This window comes from Myotis yumanensis, unplaced genomic scaffold (assembly GCF_028538775.1).
Source record: "Myotis yumanensis isolate MYYU_CA2020_CCGP unplaced genomic scaffold, mMyoYum1.0.hap1 SCAF_23, whole genome shotgun sequence".
Classification (NCBI taxonomy): domain Eukaryota; kingdom Metazoa; phylum Chordata; class Mammalia; order Chiroptera; family Vespertilionidae; genus Myotis; species Myotis yumanensis.
The window spans coordinates 10,641,369-10,654,611 of NW_027223774.1; the positions used below are offsets into that span (position 1 = coordinate 10,641,369).

Genomic DNA, 13,243 nt, shown 5'->3' on the forward strand with positions numbered 1-13,243 from the left:
TGTGCCAGCTTCTGGGCAGAGAAATGGGAGATCAGTGTGAACGAAGTGCACTGCAGGCTACATGTGCTCAACGCACTGTCGGTATTTACAAAAATGAGTTGCTCTGCTGATCTGGAGGGACCGTGGGCCAAGCTTGTAGGCATGAAGGACACTTTCCCCTGTACTTTATTTATTTTTTAAAAAAATATACTTTTATTGATTTCAGAGAGGAAGGGAGAGGGAGAGAGAGGTAGAAATACCAATGATGAGAGAGAATCATTGATGGGCTGCCTCCTGCACACCCCCCACTGGGGATCGAGCCCACAACCCGATGTGTCCTGACCAGGAATCGAACCCTGACCTCTTGGTCCATGCTCAACCACTGAGCAGCACCGGCCAGGCCCATTCCCTGCCACCCCCCCCCCCCCATACACACACACACTCACACACCATACTTTACAAAATGATTTTTGATGGTTGAAGCATATGAAATAATACCTAATTTTACAAATGAAAAATATTTTCACCCTGGCCAGGTAGCTCAGTTGGTTTGAGCATCGTCCCTGATACGCCAACGCTATGGATTCGATCCCTCGTCACGGCACACGCAAGAATCAATCAATGATGCCCTGGCCGGTTTGGCTCAGTGGATAGAGCGTCGGCCTGCGGACTGAAGGGTCCCGGGTTCGATTCCGGCCAAGGGCATGTACCTTGGTTGCGGGCACATCCCCAGTGGGGAGTGTGCAGGAGGCAGCTGATCGATGTTTCTCTCCCATCGATGTTTCTAACTCTCTATCCCTCTCCCTTCCTCGCTGTAAAAAATCAATAAAATATATTTTTAAAAAAAGAATCAACCAATGAATGCATAAATGAGTGGAACAACACACCGATGTTTCTCTCCCCCCTCTCTCTAAAAATCAATAAATAATAAATAAAAACATGTCCAATGAATGAGAAGAAACTGAAAGAAAATTTCCTGTCAAAAATATTACCATGGCTCAGTTGCACCAAAAAAAGTTGCCAGTTTAATATCCTGGTGAGGGCAGGCAACTGATCGATGTCTCTCTCTCTCTCTAAAAGTCAGTGAATATATCGTCAGATGAGGATAAAACACACACACACACACACACAACCACCCAGTGGGGTTACGAGTGATTTCTTTTTCTTCTCTGTTCTTTTGTGTTTTCTAAATTCTCTAAATAAGCATGAAATTATTTTTATAATCATTTCTTTAAACCACCACACAAGTGGACTGTTTACCAACCGATCCCAACTGTCCATGTGTAGATGCCAAATGCACAGCTTCCCACAGAACTGGAGAGCCGTGCGGAGGGTGGGTTTCGCCCTGGCGGGAGCAGCAACCCAAAACCTGGGGTTGATGAAGCTCCTGGAGGAAGGGCCTCATGGACACACGCCTCGGGGAGGAGCAGCCGGGTCCGCACGTTCTATACAATGTGTGCAGTGCGCATACTCTCTGACCCAGCAGTTCTGTTTCTAGAAATTTACCTCACAGCTATTTTCCTAGGTGTGTGCACAGCCTGGGTACAGAAAAGGCCCTGGCTGGTTTGGCTCAGTGGGTAGAGCATCAGCCTGAGTACTGAAGAGTCCCGGGTTCGATTCCAGTCAAGGGCACATGCCAGGGTTGTGAGCTCGATCCCCAATAGGGGTCCTGCAGGAGGCAGCGATCAATGATTCTCTCTCATCATTGATGTTTCTATTACTCGCTCCCTCTCCCAACCTGTCTGAAATCAATAAAAACATATAAAACAAAACAGAACAAAAAACCCACAAGATACAATTTTCCCCCTACCAGACTGGCTGGTTGAATATATCGCTGAGGTGTGGGAAAGCAGGCATAGATAAAGGAGAAACCAGTTTACACTCCACGGAGACAATACTGTCAAACTACAAATACAAATGCTCTCAGCGGCAGCAATGTCCTTTCTAAGAAGGTATCCTACAGAGAGATGGCTACACAGTCACTCTTTGCAGCTTGCTTACAGCAGGTAAAGACCAGAAGTGACCACAGTGCCCACAGGGACTGCCGGGGAGATAAACAGCAGCACATCCACACAACGGAGCCCGTGCGGTTGTACACAAGAGCGAAGCAGCCGCCTCCAAGACAACGTTTTAGATGACAAAAGCAGGGCTCACACGGGCACACGGAGCACACGCTCATATTTATGAAAACGGAAGGCAGAGGGTCCAGGTGGCACCTTGCTGCCTGTGCGTGGGAACGCAGGGACAGAGGAGGCCACGTTCAGGGAGGCCTTCTCGAAACAGGAGCTACTGGAATGTTTTCTCAACCCAGACGGGAAAAGGATAACTTTAAGAAGTCAGCAACGTCCTGCTACGTGTATCAGCCTCCTGCCTCGTGTGTGGGCTCCGCGGGCGGCCCTGGTCTCGGGCCCGTGGAGCCCCGAGGAAGTATCTAGAAGCGAAGGAGCCAGCGAGACAGAGCAGCGGGCAGGGCAGCCAGCGGGGGGAGCGGGGAGGGAGCGGGCAGGGCTGGTCCGGGCAAGGACAGAGGCTGCTGGGTTCATCTACCTGGGGGGCTGGCGCCGGGGAGGCCTGGCCGTCGGGGGTCTGAGGGCCAAGGCCGGCTCCTGTGGCGACGGGGGTGGTCGGGGCTGGGTCTTGGGCAGGAGCTGGGGCGCTGACTATGACCGAGGCGGGCACGGACAGGTGGGGGCCCTCCGCGGAGAGGGGCTGCTGGCTCCTCTCCTGAAACGGGCAGCCCACACAGGGTCACCAGGCTGCCCCATGGACCTGCAGCCACCACCCCCGCCCCTGCCCGCACTGACACCCCAAAGAAGGAGGTGGTGGGAACCCGGTACGAAGGGCACCAAGAGGCCGCAGCCCGGGCAGCTCCTTCCTCTGTCAGTCAGCCCCTCTCCTTGTCCATCTGTCAGTCGGCCCCTCTCCTGTCCTTCATCTGTCAGTCGGCCCCTCTCTTGTCCTTCATCTGTCAGTCGGTCCCACTCTTGTCCATCATGTCAGTCGGCCCCTCTCTTGTCCTTCATCTGTCAGTCGGCCCCTCTCTTGTCCTTCATCTGTCAGTCAGTCCCTCTCCTTGTCCATCTGTCAGTCGGCCCCTCTCCTTGTCCATCTGTCAGTCGGTCCCTCTCCTTGTCCATCTGTCAGTCGGCCCCTCTCCTTGTCCATCTGTCAGTCGGCCCCTCTCTTGTCCTTCATCTGTCAGTCAGTCCCTCTCCTTGTCCATCTGTCAGTCGGCCCCTCTCCTTGTCCATCTGTCAGTCGGCCCCTCTCCTTGTCCATCTGTCAGTCGGCCCCTCTCCTTGTCCATCTGTCAGTCAGCCCCTCTCCTTGTCCATCATGTCAGTCGGCCCCTCTCCTGTCCATCATCTGTCAGTCGGCCCCTCTCCTTGTCCATCTGTCAGTCGGCCCCTCTCCTGTCCTTCATCTGTCAGTCGGCCCCTCTCCTTGTCCATCTGTCAGTCGGCCCCTCTGTCCTTCATCTGTCAGTCGGCCCCTCTCCTCATCCATCATGTCAGTCGGCCCCTCTCCTTGTCTGTCCATCTTCCTGTCAGTCAGTAGGTCCCTGTCACCCTGGGGCCTCCCTGGATATACTGGTACCCAGAGCAGGGGCGCCATCTCGGAGATGCTCTCCTAGCCTTCAGACCTCCCCAGATGCCTCCCTGCTCTCACCCCTCTCGACAGCAGAGGCCCTGCCCTAGCTACCCCCTTTCTTGGTCCCTCACCCCCCCATGCCCACAGCCCCCCACCCCCCGCCCACCCCCCAGCCCGGTTACCTGGGGCAGGAACATCTGCAGGGAGTCCTGAGTGAGGATGGCCGTGGCAGTGGCGGACGGGGTCAGCACGATCTTTTCCGGACTGGACGCCAGGACCGGGCTGGGCTGGGGGGTGGTAGCCTGAGGCGGGTTGGCGGGCTGGGGCGTGGGGGGCTGTGGGGGGGTCTGCTGCTGTGCCTGAGACTGCTGGAGGCCCAAAGGCAGTGGGGTGCTGACCGTGGGGGGCGCCTGGGGCGCCGCCTGCACCGTGAGAACAGGCGCGGCCTCCCCGGCGGGGGCGGGGGTGGCGGGCTGCACCAGGCCGTCGGGGGCGTTGAGCATGGCCACGGCGCTGGGGGGCAGCGTGACGCCCTGGAGGACGGTGGTGGCAGTGGGGCCGGCGGGCGCCGGCTGGCTCTGCGTGGGCAGGCTGCCCGCCGCCAGGGACACGGGCATCTGGAAGAGCGCCGGCTGGCCCACCTGGATGGGGGCCGAGAGGATGTGGGCGGCACTGTGGGCCCCCGAGTGGGGGGCCAGCACGGGGCCCAGGCTCAGCGGCCCCGCCAAGTTCTGGTTGGTGAGGATGGGGTTGGCGATGAGCTGTCCCCCGGCGTGGGGGGCCGCGGCCGCCAGGATCTGCCCCCCCACGTTGGCCGGCAGGGCCGAGAGCGACTGGGGGAGCTGGACGGCGGACGCACCGGGCAGCAGGAACTGGTTCTGGCCGGGCAGCATGTGCTGGGCGGGGATGACGATGCTGCTGCCCTGATTCAGGAGGTGGACGCTCATGGGCTTGCTCAGGGCCCCGGGGGGCGGCGGCGGGGCGGCCCCCGTGGTGGTGGCGGGAGGCTGCTTGAAGACATTCGCCGGCAGGGCGGGGGCCGGGAAGCCCGAAAGCACCACGTTCTGGCCGGCCTTGCCGGCCGCCATGAAAGTCAGGTTCTGGGGGGCCTTGGGCTGCTGTGGGAGGCCCCCTGCCTCGCCCTGGATGGTGAGTGTGGCGCCCGCGGGGGCGAAAGGCTTGGGTGTCAGCTGGTAGAGCTTGGGGGGCAGCACGCCGGCCGGCTTGGGCTGGATGGGCGTGGGCGTGCGGTGCAGGATCACGTTGGGCGCGGGGACCCCGAGGCCGGGGGCCACGGCCAGCGGCTGCCCTGAGGGGGCCCCGGTGGCGGCCGCAGTGGCAGCTCCTGCTCCTCCGAACACCGAGTTCCCGTTGAGCGTGGTGGCCACGGCGGCCGGGAGGTTCTTCTGGATGACCAGGCCGGCGCCCTGGGGCGAAACCCCCGCTGATGCCAAGGTCACTGGTTCCGAGGGGCCGGCCGCCGAGGCTAGATAGCCACTGACAGGCACCTGCTTGGCCAGGAGCTGGGAGGTGGGCGGGTTCAGCGCCATGACCGGCTGGCCCACGACCTGGATGGGTGCCAGGCCGAGGGTGGCAGCCGTGGCGCCCCCGGGGCTGCCGTTGGGCAGGCCCTGGAGGCCCGGGATGGGCTGCAAGGTCACGTTGCCCAGGCCCACGGGCTGCAGGAAGGGCTGGACGCTCAGGGCTTTGTTGACCACATCCTGGGGCGGCACCAGGGCCTGGTGGGTCAGCACGGTGGGCGGGGCCTGTAGTCCCAGTAGGTCTGTGCCCCCCGGGAAGAGGGCCTGTGGCCCCGAGGCCACGGCGGCAGCCCCTGCAGCACCCGCCTGGCCGGCCCCGCCATCTGCGGGCTGCAGCGTGGGCAGCTGGAAGGGGCCCAGGTCCAGCTCGGCCTCGGCTTCGAGCGTTTGCTCGGTGATGTTGGCCTCCTGGAGGCTCTGCTGCAGGATGTCGCAGGGCTGGTCGGCGCCCCCGCCCCCGCCACCGCCGCCCCCTGCGGAGGGCGAGCCCAGGATGTCATCCTCCAGGAAGTCTAGGTCCACGCTGGGGGCTGGCTGGCTAGGCTCCGGGTTCAAGTGGTTGCCAGAAGCTTCCTGCACGTGGAGCTGGAGGCCAGATAAGATGGGAAGGAAAGGCCTGAGATGAGCAAAGGGCCGGCGCAGGGCACGGCTGCAACAGACACGAGGTGCCAGGGGGCACAGAGAGAACATTTCTTCTGGAAGTGGCTGGACCCAGCTCGGCTCCCAGCTCCCCAGGGCTTAGCTGGGAGCCTGCTTAACGTGGCCTCTATCCCCACTGCACACACCAGTAGAACAAAAACCATTTACTGAACAGCCTACAAGGCCCTTGATTCTCACCTGCAACTCCCAAACCCCAGAGGCTCTGAAAACCAAGGATGCTTTTATAACGTGGCGGAAGCAAAACCTGACCAGCACCCATGGGCGCTCTTGGGGAAAGGCATCATTTACCCACGTGACGGGACCCTTCTGAAGCCTGGCCACGGAAAGGTGAACGAGTGGCCTGTTGCTATGAGCAGCACACACTGACCTGCATCACCTTCCCAGAATCTGAAAAATACCTGCCCCGAAGGTTTCAGACAAAAGATCATGGTTGCTCAATGGTTAGAGCGCCGGCTCAAGCACCGAAGGGTCGCAGGTTCGATTCCCCGTTCGCTCCCCACCCCTGGTCGGGGCACGCCTGGGAGGCAACCAGTTGATGTCTCCCTCTCTCTCTCTCTCTCTCTCTCTCTCTCTCACATCAATGTTTCTCTTTCTCTCCCTCTCTCTCCCCGGTTCCCTCCCTCCCTTCCACTCTCTCTAAAAAGCAATGGAGCCCAGCTGGAGTGGCTCAGTGTTTGAGGGTCAACCTATGAACCAGGAGATCACGGTTTGATTCTCGGTTGGGGCAAACGCCTGGGCTGTGGGCTCGATCCCCAGTGTGGGGCATGCAGGAGGCAGCCGATCAATGATTCTCTCTAATCATTGATGTTTCTATCTCTCTCTCTCCCTCTCCCTTCCTCTCCGGAATAAAGTTCGATCTCCAGTCGGGGCGCATATAGGAGGCAACCGATTGATGCTTTTCTCTAACATTGATGTTTTTCTCTCTAAAATTCAATTAACATACCCTCGGGTGAGGATTAAAAAACAAAAATAATAACAACCATAAACATAACAGCAGCAGCTGCTACTGCACACAAACCTTAGTTTGTGCCACATGCGCTGAGTCCCACATTTCTTCTTAATGATTTCAGAGAAAAGAAGGGAGAGGGAGAGAGATAGCAACATAATGGTGAGAATCACTGATCGGCTGCCTTCTGCACACCTCCCTACTGGGGATCGAGCCCACAACCCGGGCATGTGCCCTGACTGGGAATCAAACCACGACCTCCTGGTTCATGGGTCGATGCTCAACCACTGAGCCACACTGGTTGGACTCTGACATTTCTTAAGTACTTTCCATGCACAACCCAGGACACGGGGGAATAAATATGTGTGTGAGTATCTGAACAACTATCCCACAGGCAGTAATTATGCTCATGGCATGGAATCCAGACAGGAAGGTCCTGCGGTAAGTGGCTATTTGGCCAGAGAGCTTCCTAGGGTGGTCGTGACATTCCCCGACATCAAGTACGGGAGGTGCGTGGAGCCCAACCAGGGACCGTGTGGGCATTGAACAATGACAGCAGCGATGAGAATAATGATCACGGAGTAAGAATATAGGCTCACTGCTCCAGGTCTATAAAGGCAATAACATGAAATGATGTTTATTTGTTGGGTTCTGGATGTAATCATTTATGTTACGAAAGATAACTTATTCAGAATATATTATTATAGTTGTGAGAACGAAATGAAAATTACTTTAAGTGTCTGGCATAGAATACATGTTCCGTGAGTGATAGTTATGATGATGAAGAGGAAGGAGGGAAGAGGGGGGAGGGGAGAGGAGGAGGGAGGCAGAAGCAGCAGGAGAGGAAGAAGAGGAAGACACAGACAGTCAGTAATGGGTCCAGCACAGCCAGGCTTACAGTGGGTGCTCAATAAATGACCACTGTGGCGCCCACTCTGGGCTTTGTCCATCACCCCACATCCACTTTTCAGATGGAGACTGAGGTCCGTATCAGTTGATCCCTTTCCCCCACCGGGTCACCCCCCAACAGCTGAGCAGGGACAGGCCTCCAGGGCCTGTTCCCAGAGGAGTATTCCCCGGTGAACCCCAGAGCCAGCATCTGCCTCAACTCCCCAGAACAGCTCTGCATCGCTGACCCCCAAGACCCCCCCCCTGCTCCCCAGGCCAGGGCCCAGCCAGGGTGCTCCAACAGCAGAGGCCCACCTCCCCACCCTGCTCTCTGACTGCCTCCCATCCTGCGCCCAGCACAGAGCATCATGGGAATGAGTGTCATGTGACCCCTCCCTCCTGCCTTCGGGGCCTCCCTCCCACAGGCTGCAGCTGCGGACGGCCTGGGAGATGACTGGGAGCCTGCGCCCTCCCCCAGCCCCGGAGCACTTACCCCAGGACCTTCATAGAAGGCACTTTGGGCCTCCCCAGGATTATCCAGGAGGTCGTCACCATCGAGCTGTAACAAGACCCACCCCCACCCAAGGTCAAAGGTCAGCTGGACGGTAAACCAGCCTGCTCTGGAGCAAAAAGACAAAGACGAGGTGGGGGGGCAAGACGTCCCCAACACTGGGTCCCTCAGCCTGGCTTCCAAGGCTCTCCTGACATCATGGCTGCGGTGATGACAGAATCCTGCCTTTCCCCCTGGTGACGCATCCTTCAGGGCTTGTCATATATGCCACCTCCTCCCAACAACTCTCATCCCTTCTCACTGAGTCCCTCCAAGTACCCGGCACGGGCCCCCAGCCAGGCCCCCACCCTGCACGGCACTGTCTCTGGGAGGCAGGGACGGGTTCGTTTCCAGGAGCGCCTTCAGGACCTAGGACAGAGCCTGGATCCATAAGCGCCCAGTGCCTGTCCACGGCCGAGGTGGCCTCCTCGCCAATCTCTCCAGCGGGTGTCTCTCCAGAGCCACAGACTATATCCAACAGCCCTCCCTGGATCCCTGGAATCCACACCAAACTCCCAATCACAGAAACCCGGATCACAGCCCGCTCAGGCCAAAATCCAGGAGGCATTCCAGACACCTCTCTTCCTTGACATCAAGTCTAGGAGACTGCCTCCCACCCAGACCCCACCAGCGCCTGGCCCTCCTCACCCCTGCCCCGGGGCCCGGGCCCTCGCCATCCCATTGCACTCGCTTCTCCTTTCCCTCCCTACGGGTGTGGGCTGGCTCCGTGACCTGTGACCTGCTTCTAGCAAATACAATCTGACGGAAGTGACCATGTGTGACTTCGGAGACTAGGTCATAAAGGGCACTGAGCTTCCACCCTTGGGTCCCTCGCTCTGGGGGAGCCACCTGCCGAGTCGTGAGGACACTTAAGTAGCATCCCAAGGAGATGTCCCCGTGGTGAGGAGCTGCGGCCCCAGACAGGCCCTCAGATGACAGCAGCCCCAGCCGACACCTGACTGCAACCCCCGGAGAGGCCCCGAGCCAGACCCCCAGCTAAGCTGCTCCCTGACTCCTGACCCTCACAAACTGCCAGAGCTCTAACGTGTTGGTTTAAGTCACCAAGCGTCGGGACGATTTGTTACGCAGCCCTAGATGACTGATACAACTCCTCGTGGATCAACAGACTTCCACTCCCCCCTGCTCTGTCCCACTCTGTGGGGTGATAATCGAATATGGCTTTCTCCTGCTTGATAACACGTCAGAGCTGCCTGTCGCATTCAAAATAAAACCTTAACTCCTGGACCCAGGTCTTCCGGGCTCTGCATGACCAGGTGACTCTTCTCACCTCCAGCCTCACCTCCTACCAGTCTCCCCTTCGGTCCAGCCCCACCAGCCTTCTTTCTGTTCCTCAACCATGCCAACTTTTCCCACATTTGTACCTGCTCTTGGCTGCCCAGAGCACCGTGGCACCTTCAGGTTCACCTTCAATGTCACCTCCTTAGAGTGACTCTCCCTGACCATACTGGCTAAAGAAGCCCCTGCCCCCACCCCCCATTCATTTCCTTTCAAACCTCTTTTGTTTGCAAGTGACACTATTATTTCTCATCCTATTCTGCACAGTGCTTTCCACTGTCACCTTTATTGGTTACTCTGTTGACCAAGGAAATGTGTACGGCGTGAGGTCAGGGATTTGCCATCTCTTTTGCTCTCCTCCACAACCACACTGCCCAGCTCACAGAAGTCAAGGGGTAGGTGTCTACTGACTCAGGGAGCATGTCAGTTCCCAATTCCACAGCCCCTGCCCCAGACACCTCCCTGCCCAGCACTCACCTTCTCGGATCCATGTAAGAAGTCATTGAGGGCCTGAGGGTCACTGAAAGAGAAGGGAAGAGGCACTGAGGAGGCAAGGGGTGGGTGGGGGGAGGGGAGGGAAGAGGAGGATGGGGGGAGCCAGTTACTCACCAAATCACGTCTAGTAAGCATCTCCCATCCTCATCATCCATCGCCACTGGGTGGGGTGGGCGGGGCAGGGAGAGGGCAAGGGAGAGAGGTTAGATTTCAGCAGCATACCAGGACCTCCCTTCAAGGACCATTCCCGGGGTCAGGCCCCTGGGTGGGGGTGGGGGGTCAGGGTTCTGTTCCCATGGGCATGGGTGGGGGTGCCCTCCCTGCAGAGCTGCCAGACCAGGCCTTTTCCTCCTCCCCTCTCACTCTCTGTCCCCAGAATCTGATAACAATGATGATATCAGGGAGCCTGACCCTGCGCAGCCCGGTGCTAAGCACTCCACACTCTCTTAGCTCATCCTCCCAGCATCCCTCAGGTGGACCCTGCCACTCCCACTCTGCAGATGAGTAAATGGAGGCTGAGCCTGCCAGCATGATGAGGATGAGGATGAAGGTGGCTGACATGTGCTGAGCACTTACACTGCTCCAGGCCCCGTCCCAAGCGCTAGTTAGCTTGTCCAACCCCCGGGACAGGGAGGGATGCCGTTAGCCCCGCCCTACAGGCGAGGGACGGGAAGTTCTCTGCATCTGCCCATCCACCCCCAGCCTTCCGTCTTTCCTAACATCCTCCATCCCTCCAAGCTTCCACCTGTCCATCTGGCCAAAGTGCCACTCGAACATCCATCATTCTCTCCTTCCAGCGCAATCGACCCAGCCTTCCCTGCCCGTCCTTCCTTCCCGGCGATGCTCGGAGGACAGAGAAACCATGCCCAGTCCCTCCGCGCTGCGGCCCAGGGCCCTCTTTTCTTAGAGGTTCTCTGAACCTCCCCAAAGACGCCGTTACTGCCGTGGACCCACATACCTAGTCTCACATGCTCGCTCGGCTGGTCCCCAGCCCCTCACCCACACAGCGTGCTCTGAGCAACCCTCACCGAGACCTCCCATCGCCATTCAGCTCCCGTGGCCCCCAACTGCTCTGTGATACAAGCAGAGGCAGGTGGGCCCTCTCAGAGCTGGGTGAGGGTCCTCTCTGAATAGGGTCTGGGAGAAGCTGATGAAGGTGAGACACTGCTGCCAGAAGCATGTGTGTGGCCTAAAACTCTACCCATATTTCCCAGGATTCATGGTGCACATGCACACGTGCGCGCGCACGCACACACACACACACACACACACACAGTGCACGGGCCCAGCGGGCAAGCCCAGGTCTGCAACAGGGCAGGCCATGCGGACGTGCACACCCCAGAGCCCCACGTGCCACTCACTCCCCTCCCAGAGCAGGCCCTTCCTCGGCTTTGCTGCACTTAGTGGCGGTGGCTTATCTCTGACTCCGGGTCCCAGCCCCACCTGTCTGTCCTTCCTCCCGTGTCGCCAGGTCTGGGGCCTACAAGCCCCTGCCCTTCTCTACCAGCCACAGGAGGCGGCACAAGGCCCGGCGGGGGATGGAAAGGCAAGGTCTGCAAAGAAGTTGGGGAAGGGGGGAGGGAGAGCCTGCCTGCAGCGGGTGGAGGCGGGGGGGTGGGGGGGGGGTACCCACATGGCCCCGGGGCCCGGCTGGAGACGAGGTGCTGCAGGCTCTGCCAAGACGGAATGTCCCTTCCCAGCCCAGGGGCCTAGGTGGGCCCAGGAGGGTGAACTGGGGGAGCATGGGGACCCCCTCCCGCTGGTTACCTGTGCTACAAACGAATCATGAAGGGAAGGAGGGGGTGTCCGCTCCAGGTCTACGCGGGGCCCCCAGCAGGGGACTTGGGGAGTGTCCTTTCGGGGGCCAGCTGTGGAGAGAGAACGAGAGAGAGGCTGTGAGTGAGAAAGTCAGCGAACGGAGAAAGATGTCGCTGGGAGGGGAGTAACGGGATGGGGGACAGGAGAGACAGCAGGAGGGTTGAAGATACGAGGTTAAAAGGAGAGGTCAAATCCACTTTAAAACCACATAAACCAGCACTATACATGATCATATATACACACATACTGTGCTGTACGTACACATGCATAGCACAGGATAGATACACCTGGTACATAATCTATAATAATAAAATCGTAATATGCTAATTAGACCAGATGTCCTTCAGGAAAACCTTCCAGACGAAGCCAGGGCTGCGAGGGAAGCCCGGGTCCCGGGTGCCCGAGGGAAGCCGGTGCCGGCAGCCGGGGGAAGAAAGGCCCACTCCTGCGAGAATTCGTGCGTTGGGCCTCTAGTGTATGTAACAGGGTACAACAGCGTTTACTGGCACATCAGTCTAACAAACCCAGCCAGTTCTGGCGTCCGTGGGACTTCTGTTCTAATGCTGCCAGGAACACTGAACGGTGAACCCCGAATCCCCGCTCTCAGAAAACACAAGGAACTAGGTCCCTATAAGCCTCATCACACTTTCCTCCACCGACCCATGCTTTCCCTGTGACTCTGTCTTAGGACGCCTGATTTCATACAAACTGTTGGTCGTTTACACTGAACACGCAGCCCACAGCACGCTAGCCCGGGCCTGAGCGCCGCTTCGCTGACAGTCTTTCCTGCAGGGCACATCCCTCCTCCCTGGCGTTAGGAACACCAGGCGGGTCCTCTGCTGGACACACGCGTGGTGTGCGTTTTTCACGGCTCTGCGCACGTCTGCAAGTGACCCGGAAAGAAGCATGTGCATTGCAGAGCTGGGGGTCACCAATGTTAGGGAGCAGGCAGTCACAGATGCAGAGTCCGTGAATAATGAGGTTAGCCGTAACGGACGCTGAGTCACTAATGCGGGCCCACTGTGTGCTGGCATGGGTTTTAAGCAAACCACTCTGCGCATTAACCCATTTCAGGTGGGGCTTTTGTTAGCCCCATTGCGTAGATGAGAGACTGAGGCTCAGAACAGCTAGCAAAATGCCCAAGACCCCTCCGCTGCCAGCGGCCAGGCTGCACTGGGAGCCGGGGTCCCCCACTCAACCGCTATGACACGGAAGATGCTCTTTGCATTGTTTCTCTTTCAAGATCTGACGCAAATATGGCAACAATGTCAAGATAAGAGGAGCTGGCGACTGGCTCCTGCAGGCTTTTGTTATGGCTCTAGGAATGCCTGCCATGGTCAGATTCAGAGCGATAAGAGCGAGGGGCCAGGACAAGAGGAACGTGAGCCCGGCCGCTTCCCCTCCTCCTCACCCAGAAAGCTCTAGAAAGCAGCTGTCACAAGACCCCGGGTCCCACCTGGATTCCATGTGAACGCCCCT

General features: G+C 58.4%; 1 protein-coding gene across 1 annotated transcript in view; it reads right to left on the reverse strand.

Moving 5' to 3' along the window:
- Positions 1 to 13,243, reverse strand: part of BICRA (BRD4 interacting chromatin remodeling complex associated protein) — a 76,294-nt gene that overhangs the window by 9,534 nt on the left and 53,517 nt on the right. Inside the window, 6 exon segments of the mRNA XM_070401858.1 lie at positions 2,527 to 2,703; positions 3,753 to 5,696; positions 8,099 to 8,164; positions 9,929 to 9,971; positions 10,061 to 10,106; positions 11,714 to 11,814. Coding sequence (XP_070257959.1) covers positions 2,527 to 2,703; positions 3,753 to 5,696; positions 8,099 to 8,164; positions 9,929 to 9,971; positions 10,061 to 10,101 — 2,271 coding nt within the window. The 5' untranslated portion in view covers positions 10,102 to 10,106; positions 11,714 to 11,814.